This window comes from Xenopus laevis, chromosome 9_10L (genome assembly GCF_017654675.1).
Source record: "Xenopus laevis strain J_2021 chromosome 9_10L, Xenopus_laevis_v10.1, whole genome shotgun sequence".
Lineage (NCBI taxonomy): Eukaryota > Metazoa > Chordata > Amphibia > Anura > Pipidae > Xenopus > Xenopus laevis.
Window position 1 is genome coordinate 135,363,099 of NC_054387.1, and position 18,071 is coordinate 135,381,169.

The following is an 18,071-nucleotide window of genomic DNA, read 5'->3' on the forward strand; positions in this document are numbered from 1 at the left end:
CAAGAAAAGTCTTTTAATGAAAAAGATAAATTCTTTGTCCATCAGAAAAAAAAGCAAAAATAGAAAAATTAAAGAAGACAAGTTTTGATAAATAATTACAAATTCGGGGGCAATGAGAAAGACCCAGCAGTTGTTTGAGCGCCCCCTGTCAGCTGGATACAGAATAGATCAGAGGGGGAGCAGCTCATTATTAATCAGGGGCTGAACTGGGAGGGAGAGTGAGGCTGAATTCCCACTAGTGACCAGGATCAGTGGGATCAGTCTATGTACAAAGTGGGGTATGTACATAATATTTGCTCTGGGTCCCACATGTTATGCAGCCAGGATGGGGCGCTGTGACTTTTGCTTCTGGGTGGGGTATTTCCCCTGGTGCTTCCTCCTCTACAGGGATCAGTCATTAGAGGCTCCAGGCCCCTCCCCTTGTCCCTTTTTGGGGGTAACCACGTTCGTGCTGTACCTGCCAATCAATAGTCTCACATCCAGCCCCCCCCATTGTACATGCGCTGCAGCTGCGCCCCAGAAATCTGCAGTCCAATCTTGTTGTTGGGCAGGAAGTGCGGGAAGTTCATGGAGAAACCTCTGCCCATTGGCTCGTCGCTGAGTCGGACACTGGGGGTCACTGCACAGGATGGGGGGTTAAAGTTTCCTGGGGGTCCCATCTCCGTCCCATAGATCTTGAGTTCCCCTTGACTGTGGCTGATGTGAGGCGACTCCTGGTAGCCGGGAGGTAATCGTTGGGCTGACGGCCGCAGGGTCTGGTTCTGTGCTGCATCTGTGGGGCTGCTGGGAAAAATGACATCATGAATGGAAGCTGCCGTATTAGTTCCCTCAGTGCAGTATGCGGTATAGGAACATCCCTTATGCTCTAAGCTAAAGTAATAATAGAAGCAACGTATCTGCCCAGCAACCAATCAGATATGTGTGTCCTGTGACCTGTAGAAAGACAATGTGGTTGCTAGGGGTTACAAGACTCCAAATGAAGAGACTCACCAGGAGTACAGGCTGCTGGCACCTCGGGGGGGCTCTGGATACGTCTGTAGGAAGGTCCCCGGGGTCTGGGAGGACATCTGCAGGGGGGCTCCTTGTTCCTGATTGGCTGGCAGAGAAGGGTTAGGGGTTTCAGTGGAAGGCGGAGTCTGTGTAGGCGGCGTGATTGGGTGGAAAGAGCAGTTGGGACTGGGGATCCCCAGGCTCCTCCCTATATCCAGCTCCTCACTCAGAGTCGAGTCACAGGGGCCACTGTACAGGGGGGGTCTCTTACACTCACCTAGAGGGCGACACAGAGACAATGAGGGGTCATGGGGTAAAGATAATGGGGTGGGGGGGTGAGAAAGTCTGTAGGTGCCACTTACCCTCAGGCTGGAATTGCTCCTCCTCTTCCTGTTCCTGTTCCACACTGATCACCTTCCTCTTCCCCCGGATACTGCGATCCCTGTGCAGAATGGAGGCAGTTATACTGGGGGCAGTTATACTGGGGGGCAGTTATACTGGGGGCAGTTATACTGGGGGGCAGTTATACTGGGGCAGTTATACTCGGGGGCAGTTATACTGGGGGCAGTTATACTGGGGGGCAGTTATACGCGGGGCTTGTACAGGGGCACTTGGGGATACACTGGCCCATAACATGCAGAACTGGGGTACACACCCACCTCTTGCTCTTCATCCCGTCCTCCCGAAATCCTTTTGCAAATGGGTTTGTTTGGATCTTCAGTTGTGTTATCTGTGTGCGACAAACACCGGGGTCAGCATAATCTGACTCACTAATATTCACACTTACTGGCACCTGGATTATACTAGTACACTCACACTCACATACATTTTATACACTTACTATACTAGTATACTCACACTCACATACATGTTCTACACTTACTATACTAGTACACTCACATACGTGCTATACACTTACTATACTAGTACACTCACACTCACATACTTGTTCTACACTTACTATACTAGTACACTCACACTCACATACGTGTTATACACTTACTATACTAGTACACTCACACTCACATACATGTTCTACACTTACTATACTAGTACACTCACACTCACATACGTGTTATACACTTACTATACTAGTACACTCACACTCACATACGTAAGATGTCGCTGGTTTTTTATTTTGGAATCTGAACTGGAGACTCTAAGGGGGGAACTTGCAGCACTGAGGGGCAAACGTGGGGGAGGAAAGGAGGTCACAGAGCAACCACTGGCAGGGGCTAGTGGAGCCGAACAGTCTGCTGCTTGCCTGGTGCTAGGGTTCTGCATGTGGTGGAACGAGTGGACAGATTATTGGGAGGGGCTGGGGAAGAACTGGGAGTTGGGGTACACATAGGTACCAATTACAAAGTTAGAGGAGGTGGTGAAGAATGATTTTAAAAAACTAGGTGTTAAATTGAGTACAAGGACTTCCAAGGTAATTTTCTGAGATATTACCTGTGCCACGAGCAACGCTAAGAAGACAGTGGGATCTTAGGGAGATTAATTAGTGGCTGAGAGATTGGTGTAGGGAGTGGCTGACTCAGGATATGATCCATAAAGCTTTAAAAAAAATGAATGTAAACAAGGCTCCAGGGCCTGATGGCATACACCCCTGGGTTCTAAGAGAGCTTAGTTCAGTTTTAGACCAGCCCTTATTTCTGATTTTCTCTGATTCACTTTCATCTGGTATGGTGCCTATGGATTGGAGAAAAGCTGATGTTATTCCAATATTTAAAAAGGGATTATGATCTCAGCCTGGCAATTATAGGCCAGTAAATCTGACATCTGTGGTGGGCAAATTATTTGAAGGCTTGTTAAGGGATCACATTCAAAATGTTGTCCTAGTGAATGTCATTATGAGCAGCAATCAGCATGGCTTTATGAAGGATAGGTCATGTCAGACTAATTTGATTGCTTTTTATGATGAGGTAAGTAAGATGCTGGACAGTGGGGGGGCAGTAGATCTATTTGGATTTTGCCAAAGCGTTTGATACTGTGCCCCACAAACGACTGCTTTCTAAACTAAGGTCTGTTGGGCTTAAAGGAACAGTAACACCAAAAAATGAAAGTGTTTTAAAGTAATGAGAATATAATGTAGTGTTGCCCTGCACTGGTAAAACTGATGTGTTTGCTTCAGAAACACTACTATAGTTCATATAAACAAGCTGCTGAGTAGCAATGGCGGAAATTGAAAAAAGGCTACATGGCACAGGATAATTAGTGGATAACAGATAGCATTATGTTCTACAGAGCTTATCTGCTATCTGCTGTGTAACTTGAGCTTTTCCTGCTTTGAATGGCTGCCCCCATGGCTACACAGCAGCTTATTTATATAAACAATAGTAGTGTTTCTGAAGCAAACACAGCAGTTTTACTAGTACAGGGCAAAACTGCATTATTTTTTTATTACTTTAAAACATTTTAATTTTTTTATGTTACTGGCCCTTTAATGAAGTCGTTTGCACATGGATAGGAAACTGGCTACAGGATCGGGTACAGAGGGTGGTTGTTAATGGGACATTCTCTACTTGGAGTAAGGTTCTTAGTGGGGTCCCTCAGGGCTCAGTATTGGGGCCACTTTTATTTAACTTGTTCATTAATGACTTAGGGGAGGGTGTTGTAAGTAATGTATCAGTGTTTGCAGATGAGACAAAACTATCAGCCCAATTAATTCCATCCAGGATGTGGCACTTGCAACAGGATCTTGACTAACTGGCAATCTGGGCAGCTAAGTGGCAAATGAGATTCAATGTTGATAAATGTAAAGTCCTGCACCTGGGATGTAACAATATCCACTTATACCCTTAATGGGACTGCACTAGGCAAATCCATAATGGAGACGGAGCTTGGAGTCCTTGTAGATAATAAACTTGTCTGTAGCAAGTAATGCCAGTCAGCAGCATCAAGGGCAAATAAGGTCTTGACTTGTATTAAATGGGGCAGAGAGTCACGGGAGGAGGGGGTCCCACTGTATAGAGCACTGGTAAGGCCCCATCTAGAATATGCCCTACAGTTTTGGTCTCCATCACTCAAACAGGACATTATTGTATTAGAGAGGCTACAGAGAAGGGCAACTAAGCTGGTAAAGAGAAAATCTTAGCTATGAGGAAAGACTGGCCAAATTGGGGATGTTCACTCTGGAGAAGAGGTGCTTAAGGGGTGATATGATGACTATGTATAAATATATAAGGGGATATGATCACTATATATAAATATATAAGGGGATATGATCACTATATATAAATATATAAGGGGGATATGATCACTATATATAAATATATAAGGGGGATATGATCACTATATATAAATATATAAGGGGTATATGATCACTATATATAAATAAATAAGGGGATATGATCACTATATATAAATATATAAGGGGGATATGATCGCTATATATAAATATATAAGGGGGGATATGATCACTATATATAAATATATAAGGGGAGATATGATAACTATGTATAAATATATAAGGGGATATGATCACTATATATAAATATATAAGGGGGGATATGATGACTATGTATACATATATAATGGGAGATATAATAACTATATATAAATATACACACACAAAAGTAGTTGCTTTGCCCCCCCCAGGTACCTTCTCATTCTGATAGGCTGTGACAGTGAGGAAGAGGGTCTCTGGGAAGGTGAAGGAGGAGCAGCCCCCCCAGCGTCGGCTGAACACGTCCTGGGCACGGACAATATGGAAGCGGGGCTGGTACTTGTGCATGGAGTGCAGGATGATCTGTGGGGGAAACAAGAGAGAGGTAATTGTGGCAGTTGTACATTATGTGGCTATTGGGGCCCATTCCATCCTGGCTGCCCCATATATAGGGGACCCCATAAGTGATTGCCCCCCATATCCTTACGTGGCCCATCTGGTCCAGAGTGTTGTTGGTCAGTTTGATCTTGTGGAAGGAAATGGGTTGTTTCATCCAGTGGGATCCGGGGGCGGGGGAATCGGGGTGGATATAGACCCTCTCGGGGAGTCTTGGCTCCGCCCTCCCACTTGCCTCCCAGTGATCTTCCTGCCACTTGTAGCGAGAGTTGTCCACGGGCAGAAGATCCGCCAGGAGCAGGTACTTCCCATCCGCTTCCAACCCCGACACACTCACCTTACACTGGGGGAACATGCGCCTGGGAGGGACAATAAGGGCCGATCAGATACTAACAACTACTTTATACTGACATCTCTATATATGTATTATATACTGATCCTACATCTATACATATTATATACTGCTCCTACATCTCTATATATTATATACTGATCCTACATCTCTATATATTATATACTGATCCTACATCTCTATATATTATATACTGATCCTTCATCTCTATATATTATATACTGCTCCTACATCTCTCTCTCTCTCTCTCTCTCTCTCTCTCTCTCTCTCTCTCTCTCTCTCTCTCTCTCTCTCTTCTCTCTCTCTCTCTCTCTCTCTCTCTCTCTCTATATATATTATATACTGCTATTCAGAAAAAAATGTATATCCATATAGAAAGCTGAAGCACACTGGGATTTGTCAAAGTAAAACTTATTTTATTGGATCGACGTTTCGGTCCCTGATAAAGGTCCCTGTGTGGACCGAAACGTTGATCCAATAAAATAAGTTTTATTTTGACAAATCAGCTTTCTATATGGATATATATATATACATCCTGCTATACAGTTGCACCTAGTGGCTAGTGTGAGTATTACAGCTGATCAGATACAGGAGATGCACAGTAACATAGAAACTACTTTCTACTGGCTCCTACATCTATATATATATATATATATATTATATACTGGCTCCTACATGTCTATATATATATGTATATACTGCTATAGAGTTGCAGCTAGTGGCTAGTGTGGCTAGTGTTGCACCTGATCGTCTCACCTGCCAGACTTAGTGATGATCATCTCGGTGCCGATGGAGTGGAACTGTTTCCAAAGCTCCTTGTTCTCCAGCTTCATCTTGACATTTCCGGGCAGCTGGGGGGTCTCGCAGGGGGGCTGCACTTGCCCAAATCCCAGGGCAGGACCCGGGGGCAGTGAGAGGGGTGTGAGAGGGGGGCTCCCAGAATCCTCTGTGAAGGCTCCAGGGCCGGGAACAGACCATCAAACCTCTGGCTGGGAACATCCAACTCTGTAAGAGACGGGGGGGGGCATTAGTACAAGTTGCCTCTGGCAGGGAAAGTGTTAAGTCAGACAGTGGGTGTTTGGGAGACATGTAGTCTGGGTGTTTGGCAGCTGGGTGCTAAATGTTGGTGCTAATTGGAGCCCAGCTGGGAGTTATGCTAATGAGGGGCCTCTCCTCCCCCCCCCCCCCAAACCTCAGATACAGAGAGACCCCCCAGCACATGTACCAATGAATGGGCCCAGTCCTACAGCCCAGCTCTGGGGTATTATGGGTCACTATCTGCCCCTATTATCTGCCCCCCTCAACTGCCATCACTTCCCCCCCCAGTGTCAGAGCAATGGCTACTCCTGCGGCACCGACACTAAGTACTGAGTATAGTCATGGGCCCAACAGCCCTCCCTAAATAAGTTCCCTGAGGTGCAAACCAGAAGCAGAACTTGTATATAATATGTGTGTGTGTTATACACAGAACCACAACTTGTGTATCATCCAAATATAACACAACCCCCTCCTGACACAGCTCCGACCCTCCCAGTCCCACATATATTTCTATTTATTTCTATACAGACCCAGTATAACTGACCAGAGACGTCTCATCTGGACCCAGAGCAGAACCTCCTACATATTATTCACTGTAACACAAACATCCCACACCCTTCCAGATCTGATTAGATTACAATCGTACAGAACAACTTGTAAGATCCAAGTGTATCTACAGTCAGACCCAGAACCAGAACCTGAGACTTCTATATATATATATTTATTTATCTGCAGCAGAACCTCCAGAAATCATATCAATGTATATGTCCTATAAGCTCTTAATCCATATAATGTAACTGTATCAGAACCTGCCAGACCCGTGTATAACAGAACCACATACATCTGTATAATAATATCAGACTTGTGTATAACAGAACCACATACATCTGTATAATTATATCAGACTTGTGTATAACAGAACCACATACATCTATATAATTATATCAGACTTGTGTATAACAGAACCACATACATCTGTATAATTATATCAGACTTGTGTATAACAGAACCACATACATCTATATAATAATATCAGACTTGTGTATAACAGAACCACATCTATATAATTATATCAGACTTGTGTATAACAGAACCACATACATCTGTATAATAATATCAGACTTGTGTATAACAGAACCACATACATCTGTATAATTATATCAGACTTGTGTATAACAGAACCACATACATCTGTATAATTATATCAGACTTGTGTATAACAGAACCACATCTATATAATTATATATATAATCTAATAATGATTCTGCCCCAGTCACATACCTGAGTATCTGTAAGAGTCGTGGTGCCCCCCAGCGCTGGGGTAGGTGGGTGCCAGGGCATGAGGTGGTCTCATCGTGTAGGAGGTGCCATACTGCTGGAAGAGCTCAGAGTGGTACATGGCTGCTGGGGTCAGTACATTGGGGGGATCCTCTCGGCCGAGTGACTAGTTGATTCTGAGGCTACTGCCCATTGACTAGTCCTTAAAGGCCGACCCTCCCTGTTTGATGTGAGACCCTCCTGCTAGGTGCCGGGGGCCGGGGGAGGTCTCTTCACACATTAGGACTGAATTAAACTTTATTAAGGGTCTTTATGGCTCTTCTGGGCCTCAGTTTGTCCAGTTGTCAGGAAATGCAGGTGATGGGAACACTGGGGGGTGGGAGGGGGCAGCTTCCTAATAAACATTCAGCTTTCTGCCCTACTGGTATTTCAGGGGCACCCCCCCCCCACTTTATGTATTATGGGACCTTCCCACCCATGTGTCACCATATCAACCGGATCATACCAGGAATAATTAGGGGTATTTGTCTTATGGTTATATATTACTCCTTATAAATTAACTGCTTATAGTTTTGTTTGTTTGGCCTTCAGACTGGGCCCCCTTAGCTCATAACAAGGTTACAGATATATAGAAACATTGGGGTATCACCCTGCTATAGTTCCAGGGGTACCCAGGGTACAAATAAGCACTCACCCTAAATCTCCCCCTAACTGACCTTCAGACTGGGCCCCCTTAGCTCATAACAAGGTTACAGATATATAGAAACATTGGGGTAACAGTCACCCTGCTATAGTTCCAGGGGTACCCAGGGTACAAATAATCACTCACCCCCAAATCTCCCCCTAACTGACCTTCAGACTGGGCCCCCTTAGCTCATAACAAGGTTACAGATATATAGAAACATTGGGGTGTCACCCTGCTATAGTTCCAGGGGTACCCAGGGCACAAATAAGCACTCACCCCAAATCTCCCCCTAACTGACCTTCAGACTGGGCCCCCTTAGCTCATAACAAGGTTACAGATATATAGAAACATTGGGGTGTCACCCTGCTATAGTTCCAGGGGTACCCAGGGTACAAATAAACACTCACCCCAAATCTCCCCCCTAACTGGCCTTCAGACTGGGCCCCCTTAGCTCATAACAAGGTTACAGATATATAGAAACATTGGGGTAACAGTCACCCTGCTATAGTTCCAGGGGTACCCAGGGCACAAATAAGCACTCACCCCAAATCTCCCCCTAACTGGCCTTCAGACTGGGCCCCTTAACTCATAACAAGGTTACAGATATATAGAAACATTGGGGTGTCACCCTGCTATAGTTCCAGGGGTACCCAGGGTACAAATAAACACTCACCCCAAATCTCCCCCTAACTGGCCTTCAGACTGGGCCCCCTTAGCTCATAACAAGGTTACAGATATATAGAAACATTGGGGTGTCACCCTGATATAGTTCCAGGGGTACCCAGGGTACAAATAAACACTCACCCCAAATCTCCCCCTAACTGATCTTCAGACTGGACCCCCTTAGCTCATAACAAGGTTACAGATATATAGAAACATTGGGGTGTCACCCTGCTATAGTTCCAGGGGTACCCAGGGTACAAATAAACACTCACCCCAAATCTCCCCCTAACTGGCCTTCAGACTGGGCCCCCTTAGCTCATAACAAGGTTACAGATATATAGAAACATTGGGGTGTCACCCTGCTATAGTTCCAGGGGTACCCAGGGCACAAATAAGCACTCACCCCAAATCTCCCCCTAACTGACCTTCAGACTGGGCCCCTTAGCTCATAACAAGGTTACAGAAATATAGAAACATTGGGGTAACAGTCGCCCCATTATAGTTACATAGGTTGGAGGTTACACAGGAGGCTGGGCCCATACATTGGGGTTCATGTCATTAGAGGGAACAATATTGGGGGGCACACAGATGGCCGCTGGACGAGGCTCAGAAGTGACAGAAGAGGCGGGTGACAAGTGGGTGCAACACCAAACTGCACTTTGTAGTCATTTCTCAGTTACTTGTGAATCTGTCCAGCTGTTTAACCCCCTCAGTGCTGCCTCTTTTGTCCAGAGCTGGGGACTGACCCACAGGCCCCCCTACCTGTCTGTACGTCCGTCTATCTTTCTGTCTATCAGTCTGCCTACCCACCCACCTATGGCTCTTATGTGTATGGGCAAGTTAAAGGGCAAGTTAAAGGGCAAGTGGCTCAGACAACAGATGTCCCATAAAGAGGAATCAGTAGCCTGAGACTTCCGAGTCAGGCCGAGCCGTGTGCCACCTCGTTAATGAGCCTCATTAACAGTGAGAAGTCGTTATACTCTAGAAAGCACCTAATTGGCTGGATCCCACTCGGCCCTGGGCACTTGCCCTCCTGTAATGGCAAGGAAAGGGTTAGGGGTGGCAGAGCAATGGGGGAGTAGCTACAGGTCTGGCTTCTGCTACATTGTTTCATGAGTCAGAACCAACAGTCACTGCTTTCAACACAATTGATATTCACACATAAAATATTCCCCCCTGGCCTGCCCCTTGTTTCATTGGATCAGCAGTTCATTGGCACAAGTGTTGGTGTTGGATCAGGATTTTATTGGCTGATTAATTGAGTGAATCAAGAGTACCGGCCGGGGGTCCCACTCCCTGCAATGGGCTCACACATAAGAGCAAACTGGAAACAGTATATTGCTAATCACTATGGCAGCTTCCACCCCTGTGAATAAATGAGGACACGTTCATCAACAGGATAAAAAGTGGCACTGGGCTTTACCTTGGTATTTACCTTCAAACACACCCCTACATTAAGTGTAATTGCACCTCTGAATAATCTAATTTACTGCACTGCTGCAAAGAAATAATAGATTATATAGTGAATAAAGTACCCCCTCTTGTAAAATATAAGGATATTATAAGTTACCGAGCAGTTTCATGACCATATAAAAACACGAGGCCGAAGGCCGAGTGTTTTTATACAGGTCATGGAACTCAGAGGTAACTTCTAATATCCTTATATTTTACAACTGGGGCTACTTTATTTATTATAATACACAAATTTCAGTGAGTCATGTGACAGAAATGACATCAGAACTCACCGTTTATAACGGATGACATCAGAACTCACCGTTTATAAGGATATAATTTACAAGATATTCATGGCTTTTGTTTATTATAATTATATCCCCACTGAAAGGAAATAACACTCGCCATCTAGTGGCCATCACATGCAAGCACAGTTTCCTACAAATTCCTACACATTTCCAGCTGCCCCCAGCTTGCTGAGCATCATGGGAAATGCTGGGGGGGGGCAGAATTGGGTAAAGACAAAGTTTTATAGATGGCAGGACCAAATGTCTCATGTTTATTTATATGTGTCTGTAGCTTTCCATCTGTCTGTCTGTTATCCGGAGCTTGCTGTACAGCGCTGTTACAGAAATGATCACTGAGTGGCAGGGCTGTAACTAGGGGTAGGCACGTGCCTAGGGCACAAAGCTGAGGGGGCGCCAGGCACGTACCTGCTCTGTCGCCTACCCCGTGCCCGGTCCTGTGTCTCCCTGACTGGCTCCGGTAATTTCTGTTTCAAATGCGTTTGCGTGCATGCGCGTAGTTTCGCGCATGCATGCCGGCGCGTAGTTTTGCGCATGCGCGCCGCCGCGTAGTTTCGCGTATGCCCGGCCAGGTTGCCTAGGGCGCCTGGCCGGGTTGGCCCGGCTCTGCTGAGTGGTATATGAGTGATATGGTATATGAGTGATATGGTATATGAGTGATATGGGATATGAGTGATATGGGATATGAGTGATATGGTATATGAGTGATATGGTATATGAGTGATATGGGATATGAGTGATATGGGATATGAGTGATATGGTATATGAGTGATATGGTATATGAGTGATATGGGATATGAGTGATATGGGATATGAGTGATATGGTATATGAGTGATATGGTATATGAGTGATATGGGATATGAGTGATATGGGATATGAGTGATATGGTATATGAGTGATATGGGATATGAGTGATATGGGATATGAGTGATATGGTATATGAGTGATATGGGATATGAGTTATATGGGATATGAGTGATATGGGATATGAGTGATATGGGATATGAGTGATATGGGATATGAGTGATATGAGATATGAGTGATATGGGATATGAGTTATATGGGATATGAGTGATATGGGATATGAGTGATATGGGATATGTGTTATATGGTATATGAGTGATATGGGATATGAGTTATATGGGATATGAGTTATATGGGATATGAGTGATATGAGATATGAGTGATATGGGATATGAGTGATATGGGATATGAGTGATATGAGATATGAGTGATATGGGATATGAGTTATATGGGATATGAGTGATATGGGATATGAGTGATATGGGATATGTGTTATATGGTATATGAGTCATATGGGATATGAGTTATATGGGATATGAGTTATATGGGATATGAGTGATATGGGATATGAGTGATATGGTATATGAGTGATATGGGATATGAGTGCTATGGGATATAAATGATATGGGATATGAGTGATATGGGATATGTGTTATATGGTATATGAGTGATATGAGATATGAATGATATGGGATATGAGTGATATGGGATATGAGTTATATGGGATATCAGTGATATGGGATATGAGTTATATGGGATATGAATAATATGGGATATGTGTTATGTGGTATATGAGTGATATGGGATATGAGTTATATGGGATATGAGTGATATGGGATCTAAGTTATATGGGATATGAGTGATATGGGATATGAGTGATATGGGATATGAGTTATATGGGATATGAGTGATATGGGATCTGAGTTATATGGGATATGAGTGATATGGGATATTAGTGATACGGGATATGAGTTATATGGGATATCAGTGATATGGGATATGAGTGATATGGGATATGAATGATATGGGATATGAGTGATATGGTATATGAGTGATATGGGATTTGAATGATATGGGATATGAGTGATATGGGATATGGGTTAAATGGGATATGAGTGATATGGTATATGAATTATATGGGCAGGGAGGAGGCAACAGTGTGCTGGGGTACTCATTCCTTACTGCTATTTACCTGCTTATTATGGACATGCCCCAGAGGATTGTGGGACAGTGTTTACCCCAGTGGGTTCTGGGAGAGTTGGGTGCCCAGGCTATAAATGTAGTGTGGGGGCTGCTAGTTTAGGACACTTGGCATTTCCCACTATACTGGGGGGGGAGGTGGGGAAAGTGACACTTGGGGTGTGAGGCAGATTAAAGGGAAAGGAACAGGCCCCATAGGGTGGGGGGGAAAGGACCTGTGATCTGAGCGAGAGAAAACAGAGGGGGGAGAGAAAGCAAAACACAGTGAGGAAACCAAGGAGAGAGGCTGGACAAATGGGCAGCGCAATATTCACACCCACCCGTCAAATGTTTCTCCAAAAAAGCCTCTTGTTCCAGCTGCTGGGGGGGGGTACTGTGTTGCCATAATTATCCTTTCTTCATATGGTGCCCCCAAGACTGACATATCCCTTATTATATGGTCCCCCCAATACTGATATATCCCTTATTATATGGTCCCCCCCAATACTGATATATCCTTTATTATATGGTCTCCCCAATACTGCTATATCCCTTATTATATGGTCTCCCCCAATACTGATATATCCCTTATTATATGGTCTCCCCCAAAACTTATATATATCCCTTATTATATGGTCTCCCCCAATACTGCTATATCCCTTATTATATAGTCTCCCCAATACTGATATATCCCTTATTATATGGTCTCCCCCATACTGCTATATCCCTTATTATATGGTCTCCCCCAAAACTTATATATATCCCTTATTATATGGTCTCCCCCAATACTGATATATCCCTTATTATATAGTCTCCCCAATACTGATATAGCCCTTATTTTATGGTCTCCCCCAATTCTGATATATCCCTTATTATATGGTCTCCCCAATACTGCTATATCGCTTATTATATGGTCTCCCCCAATACTGATATATCCCTTATTATATGGTCTCCCAATAATGCTATATCCCTTATTATATGGTCTCCCCCAATTCTGATATATCCCTTATTATATGGTCTCCCCCAATACTGCTATATCGCTTATTATATGGTCTCCCCAATACTGCTATATCGCTTATTATATGGTCTCCCCCAATACTGCTATATCGCTTATTATATGGTCTCCCCCAATACTGCTATATCCCTTATTATATGGTCTCCCAATAATGCTATATCCCTTATTATATGGTCTCCCCCAATTCTGATATATCCCTTATTATATGGTCTCCCCCAATACTGCTATATCGCTTATTATATGGTCTCCCCCAATACTGATATATCCCTTATTATATGGTCTCCCCAATACTGCTATATCCCTTATTATATGGTCTCCCCAATACTGCTATATCCCTTATTATATGGTCTCCCCCAAAACTTATATATATCCCTTATTATATGGTCTCCCCCAATACTGATATATCCCTTATTATATAGTCTCCCCAATACTGATATAGCCCTTATTATATGGTCTCCCCCAATACTGATATATCCCTTATTATATGGTCCCCCCCAATACTGATATATCCTTTATTATATGGTCTCCCCAATACTGCTATATCCCTTATTATATGGTCTCCCCCAATACTGATATATCCCTTATTATATGGTCTCCCCCAAAACTTATATATATCCCTTATTATATGGTCTCCCCCAATACTGCTATATCCCTTATTATATAGTCTCCCCAATACTGATATATCCCTTATTATATGGTCTCCCCCATACTGCTATATCCCTTATTATATGGTCTCCCCCAAAACTTATATATATCCCTTATTATATGGTCTCCCCCAATACTGATATATCCCTTATTATATAGTCTCCCCAATACTGATATAGCCCTTATTTTATGGTCTCCCCCAATTCTGATATATCCCTTATTATATGGTCTCCCCAATACTGCTATATCGCTTATTATATGGTCTCCCCCAATACTGATATATCCCTTATTATATGGTCTCCCAATAATGCTATATCCCTTATTATATGGTCTCCCCCAATTCTGATATATCCCTTATTATATGGTCTCCCCCAATACTGCTATATCGCTTATTATATGGTCTCCCCAATACTGCTATATCGCTTATTATATGGTCTCCCCCAATACTGCTATATCGCTTATTATATGGTCTCCCCCAATACTGCTATATCCCTTATTATATGGTCTCCCAATAATGCTATATCCCTTATTATATGGTCTCCCCCAATTCTGATATATCCCTTATTATATGGTCTCCCCCAATACTGCTATATCGCTTATTATATGGTCTCCCCCAATACTGATATATCCCTTATTATATGGTCTCCCCAATACTGCTATATCCCTTATTATATGGTCTCCCCAATACTGCTATATCCCTTATTATATGGTCTCCCCCAAAACTTATATATATCCCTTATTATATGGTCTCCCCCAATACTGATATATCCCTTATTATATAGTCTCCCCAATACTGATATAGCCCTTATTATATGGTCTCCCCCAATACTGATATATCCCTTATTATATGGTTCCCCCAATACTGATATATCCCTTTTTATATGGTTCCCCCAATACTGATATATCCCTTATTATATAGTCTCCCCAATACTGATATAACCCTTATTATATAGTCTCCCCCAATACTGATATAACCCTTATTATATGGTTCCCCCAATACTGATATAACCCTTATTATATGGTTCCCCCAATACTGATATATCCCTTATTATATGGTCTCCCCCAATACTGCTATATCCCTTATTATAGTCTCCCCAATACTGCTATATCCCTTATTATGCCTTATTATATTGTGACCCCCAGGCACAGAACTGAGTGCAGCAATCTCCTATATTAATATGGTGATTGAAAGTAGAATTCACAGAACCAGGAAAACATTGTAGCGCTCAGGTGACAGTGGTCCATCCTGCTCATAAAGCACTGCCTCCCAGTGAGTGATAGTGGAATCCTCCCCAATAAATTAAATTTGAGTCTTTCCCAGTGAGTGAGAGTTTAACCCTCTTCAATAAATGAGATTTGAGTCTTTCCCAGTGAGTGAGGGTGGAATCCTCTCCAATGATTGAGACTTCCCAGTGAGTGAGAGTGGAATCCTCGCCAATGAATGAGACAAGTTTTTCCCAGTAAATGAGAGTATAATCCTCTCCAGTGAATGAGATTTGAGTCTTTCCCAATGAGTTAGAGTGTAATCCTCTCCAGTGAATGAGACTTGAGTCTTTCCCAATGAGTGAGAGTGGAATCCTTTCCAATGAATTAGACTTGAGTCTTTCCCATTGAGTTGGAGTGGAATCCTCTCCAGTGAATGAGACTTGAGTCTTTCCCAATGAGTGAGAGTAGAATCCTTTCCAATGAATTAGACTTGAGTCTTTCCCATTGAGTGAGAGTGGAATCCTCTCCAGTGAATGAGACTTGAGTCTTTCCCAATGAGTGAGAGTGGAATCCTTTCCAATGAATTAGACTTGAGTCTTTCCCATTGAGTTGGAGTGGAATCCTCTCCAGTGAATGAGACTTGAGTCTTTCCCAATGAGTGAGAGTAGAATCCTTTCCAATGAATTAGACTTGAGTCTTTCCCATTGAGTGAGAGTGGAATCCTCTCCAGTGAATGAGACTTGAGTCTTTCCCAATGAGTGAGAGTGGAATCCTTTCCAATGAATTAGACTTGAGTCTTTCCCATTGAGTTGGAGTGGAATCCTCTCCAGTGAATGAGACTTGAGTCTTTCCCAATGAGTGAGAGTAGAATCCTTTCCAATGAATTAGACTTGAGTCTTTCCCATTGAGTGAGAGTGGAATCCTCTCCAGTGAATGAGACTTGAGTCTTTCCCAATGAGTGAGAGTGGAATCCTTTCCAATGAATTAGACTTGAGTCTTTCCCATTGAGTTGGAGTGGAATCCTCTCCAGTGAATAAGACTTGAGTCTTTCCCAATGAGTGAGGGTGGAGTCCTTTTCAATGAATTAGACTTGAGTCTTTCCCATTGAGTGAGAGTGGAATCCTCTCCAGTGAATGAGACTTGAGTCTTTCCCAATGAGTGAGAGTGGAGTCCTTTTCAATGAATTAGACTTGAGTCTTTCCCATTGAGTGAGAGTGGAATCCTCTCCAGTGAATGAGACTTGAGTCTTTCCCAATGAGTGAGAGTAGACTCCTCTCCAGTGAATGAGACTTCAGTCTTTCCCAATGAGTGAGAGTAGAATCCTCTCCAGTGAATGAGACTTGAGTCTTTCCCAATGAGTGAGAGTGGAATCCTCTCCAGTGAATGAGACTTGAGTCTTTCCCAATGAGTGAGAGTGGAATCCTCTCCAGTGAATGAGACTTAAGTCTTTCCCAATGAGTGAGAGTGGAATCCTCTCCAGTGAATGAGACTTGAGTCTTTCCCAATGAGTGATAGTGGAGTTCTTTTCAATGAATTAGACTTGAGTCTTTCCCATTGAGTGGGAGTGGAATCCTCTCCAGTGAATTAGACTTGAGTCTTTCCCAATGAGTGAGAGTGGAGTCCTTTTCAATGAATTAGACTTGAGTCTTTCCCATTGAGTGAGAGTGGAATCCTCTCCAGTGAATGAGACTTGAGTCTTTCCCAATGAGTGAGAGTAGACTCCTATCCCGTGAATGAGACTTGAGTCTTTCCCAATGAGTGAGAGTAGACTCCTATCCCGTGAATGAGACTTGAGTCTTTCCCAATGAGTGAGAGTGGAATCCTTTCCAATGAATTAGAATTGAGTATTTCCCATTGAGTTGGAGTGGAATCATCTCCAGTGAATGAGACTTGAGTCTTTCCCAATGAGTGAGAGTAGAATCCTCTCCAGTGAATGAGACTTGAGTCTTTCCCAATGAGTGAGAGTAGAATCCTCTCCAGTGAATGAGACTTGAGTCTTTCCCAATGAGTGAGAGTGGAATCCTCTCCAGTGAATGAGACTTGAGTCTTTCCCAATGAGTGAGAGTAGAATCCTCTCCAGTGAATGAGACTTGAGTCTTTCCCAATGAGTGAGAGTGGAATCCTTTCCAATGAATTAGACTTGAGTCTTTCCCATTGAGTTGGAGTGGAATCCTCTCCAGGGAATGAGACGATGCCAAAGGGATTACCAATAATTAAGAGGCACAGGTCCTGGTAATTCCCGTGACAGACTTAGAGGGACAGACTTAGAGGGACACCCTACTCTATAGAGATCAGTTCCACTTGATTTGGATTCAGGTGCTACTCACTGCTGGACAAACTCACCTGTTGGCCATAGGGTTGGTTTTGGTTCATTATGGTGCAAATAGGGAGTGGATGGAACATGAACTGAGAGACTGACACCCAGACTGACCCCAGTGAGTAAAAATGAGACTGACTTCATGTACAGTAATGACTCTAGAAAGTCTGGTTCCCTTTGACTTAATTCTAGATACTGGATATATGGGGGGGGGGGGTATACAGACAGAATATACAGGGGGATATACAGAGGGATATACAGGGGGGATATACAGGGGGTTATACAGGGGGGATATACAGAGGGATATACAGAGGGATATACAGAGGGATATACAGGGGGATATGCAGAGGGATATAC

At 43.4% G+C, this 18,071-nt stretch overlaps 1 protein-coding gene across 1 annotated transcript; it reads right to left on the bottom strand.

Moving 5' to 3' along the window:
• tbx6.L (T-box 6 L homeolog) lies at nucleotides 1-7,620 on the bottom strand. The gene is given in 9 exon segments (NM_001087696.1): nucleotides 1-783; nucleotides 991-1,267; nucleotides 1,353-1,432; nucleotides 1,650-1,720; nucleotides 4,595-4,741; nucleotides 4,866-5,133; nucleotides 5,883-6,053; nucleotides 6,056-6,131; nucleotides 7,446-7,620. Coding segments are annotated over 9 exon segments (1,518 nt in total). The 5' UTR covers nucleotides 7,564-7,620; the 3' UTR covers nucleotides 1-473.
• Nucleotides 7,621-18,071: the final 10,451 nt, after the last annotated feature.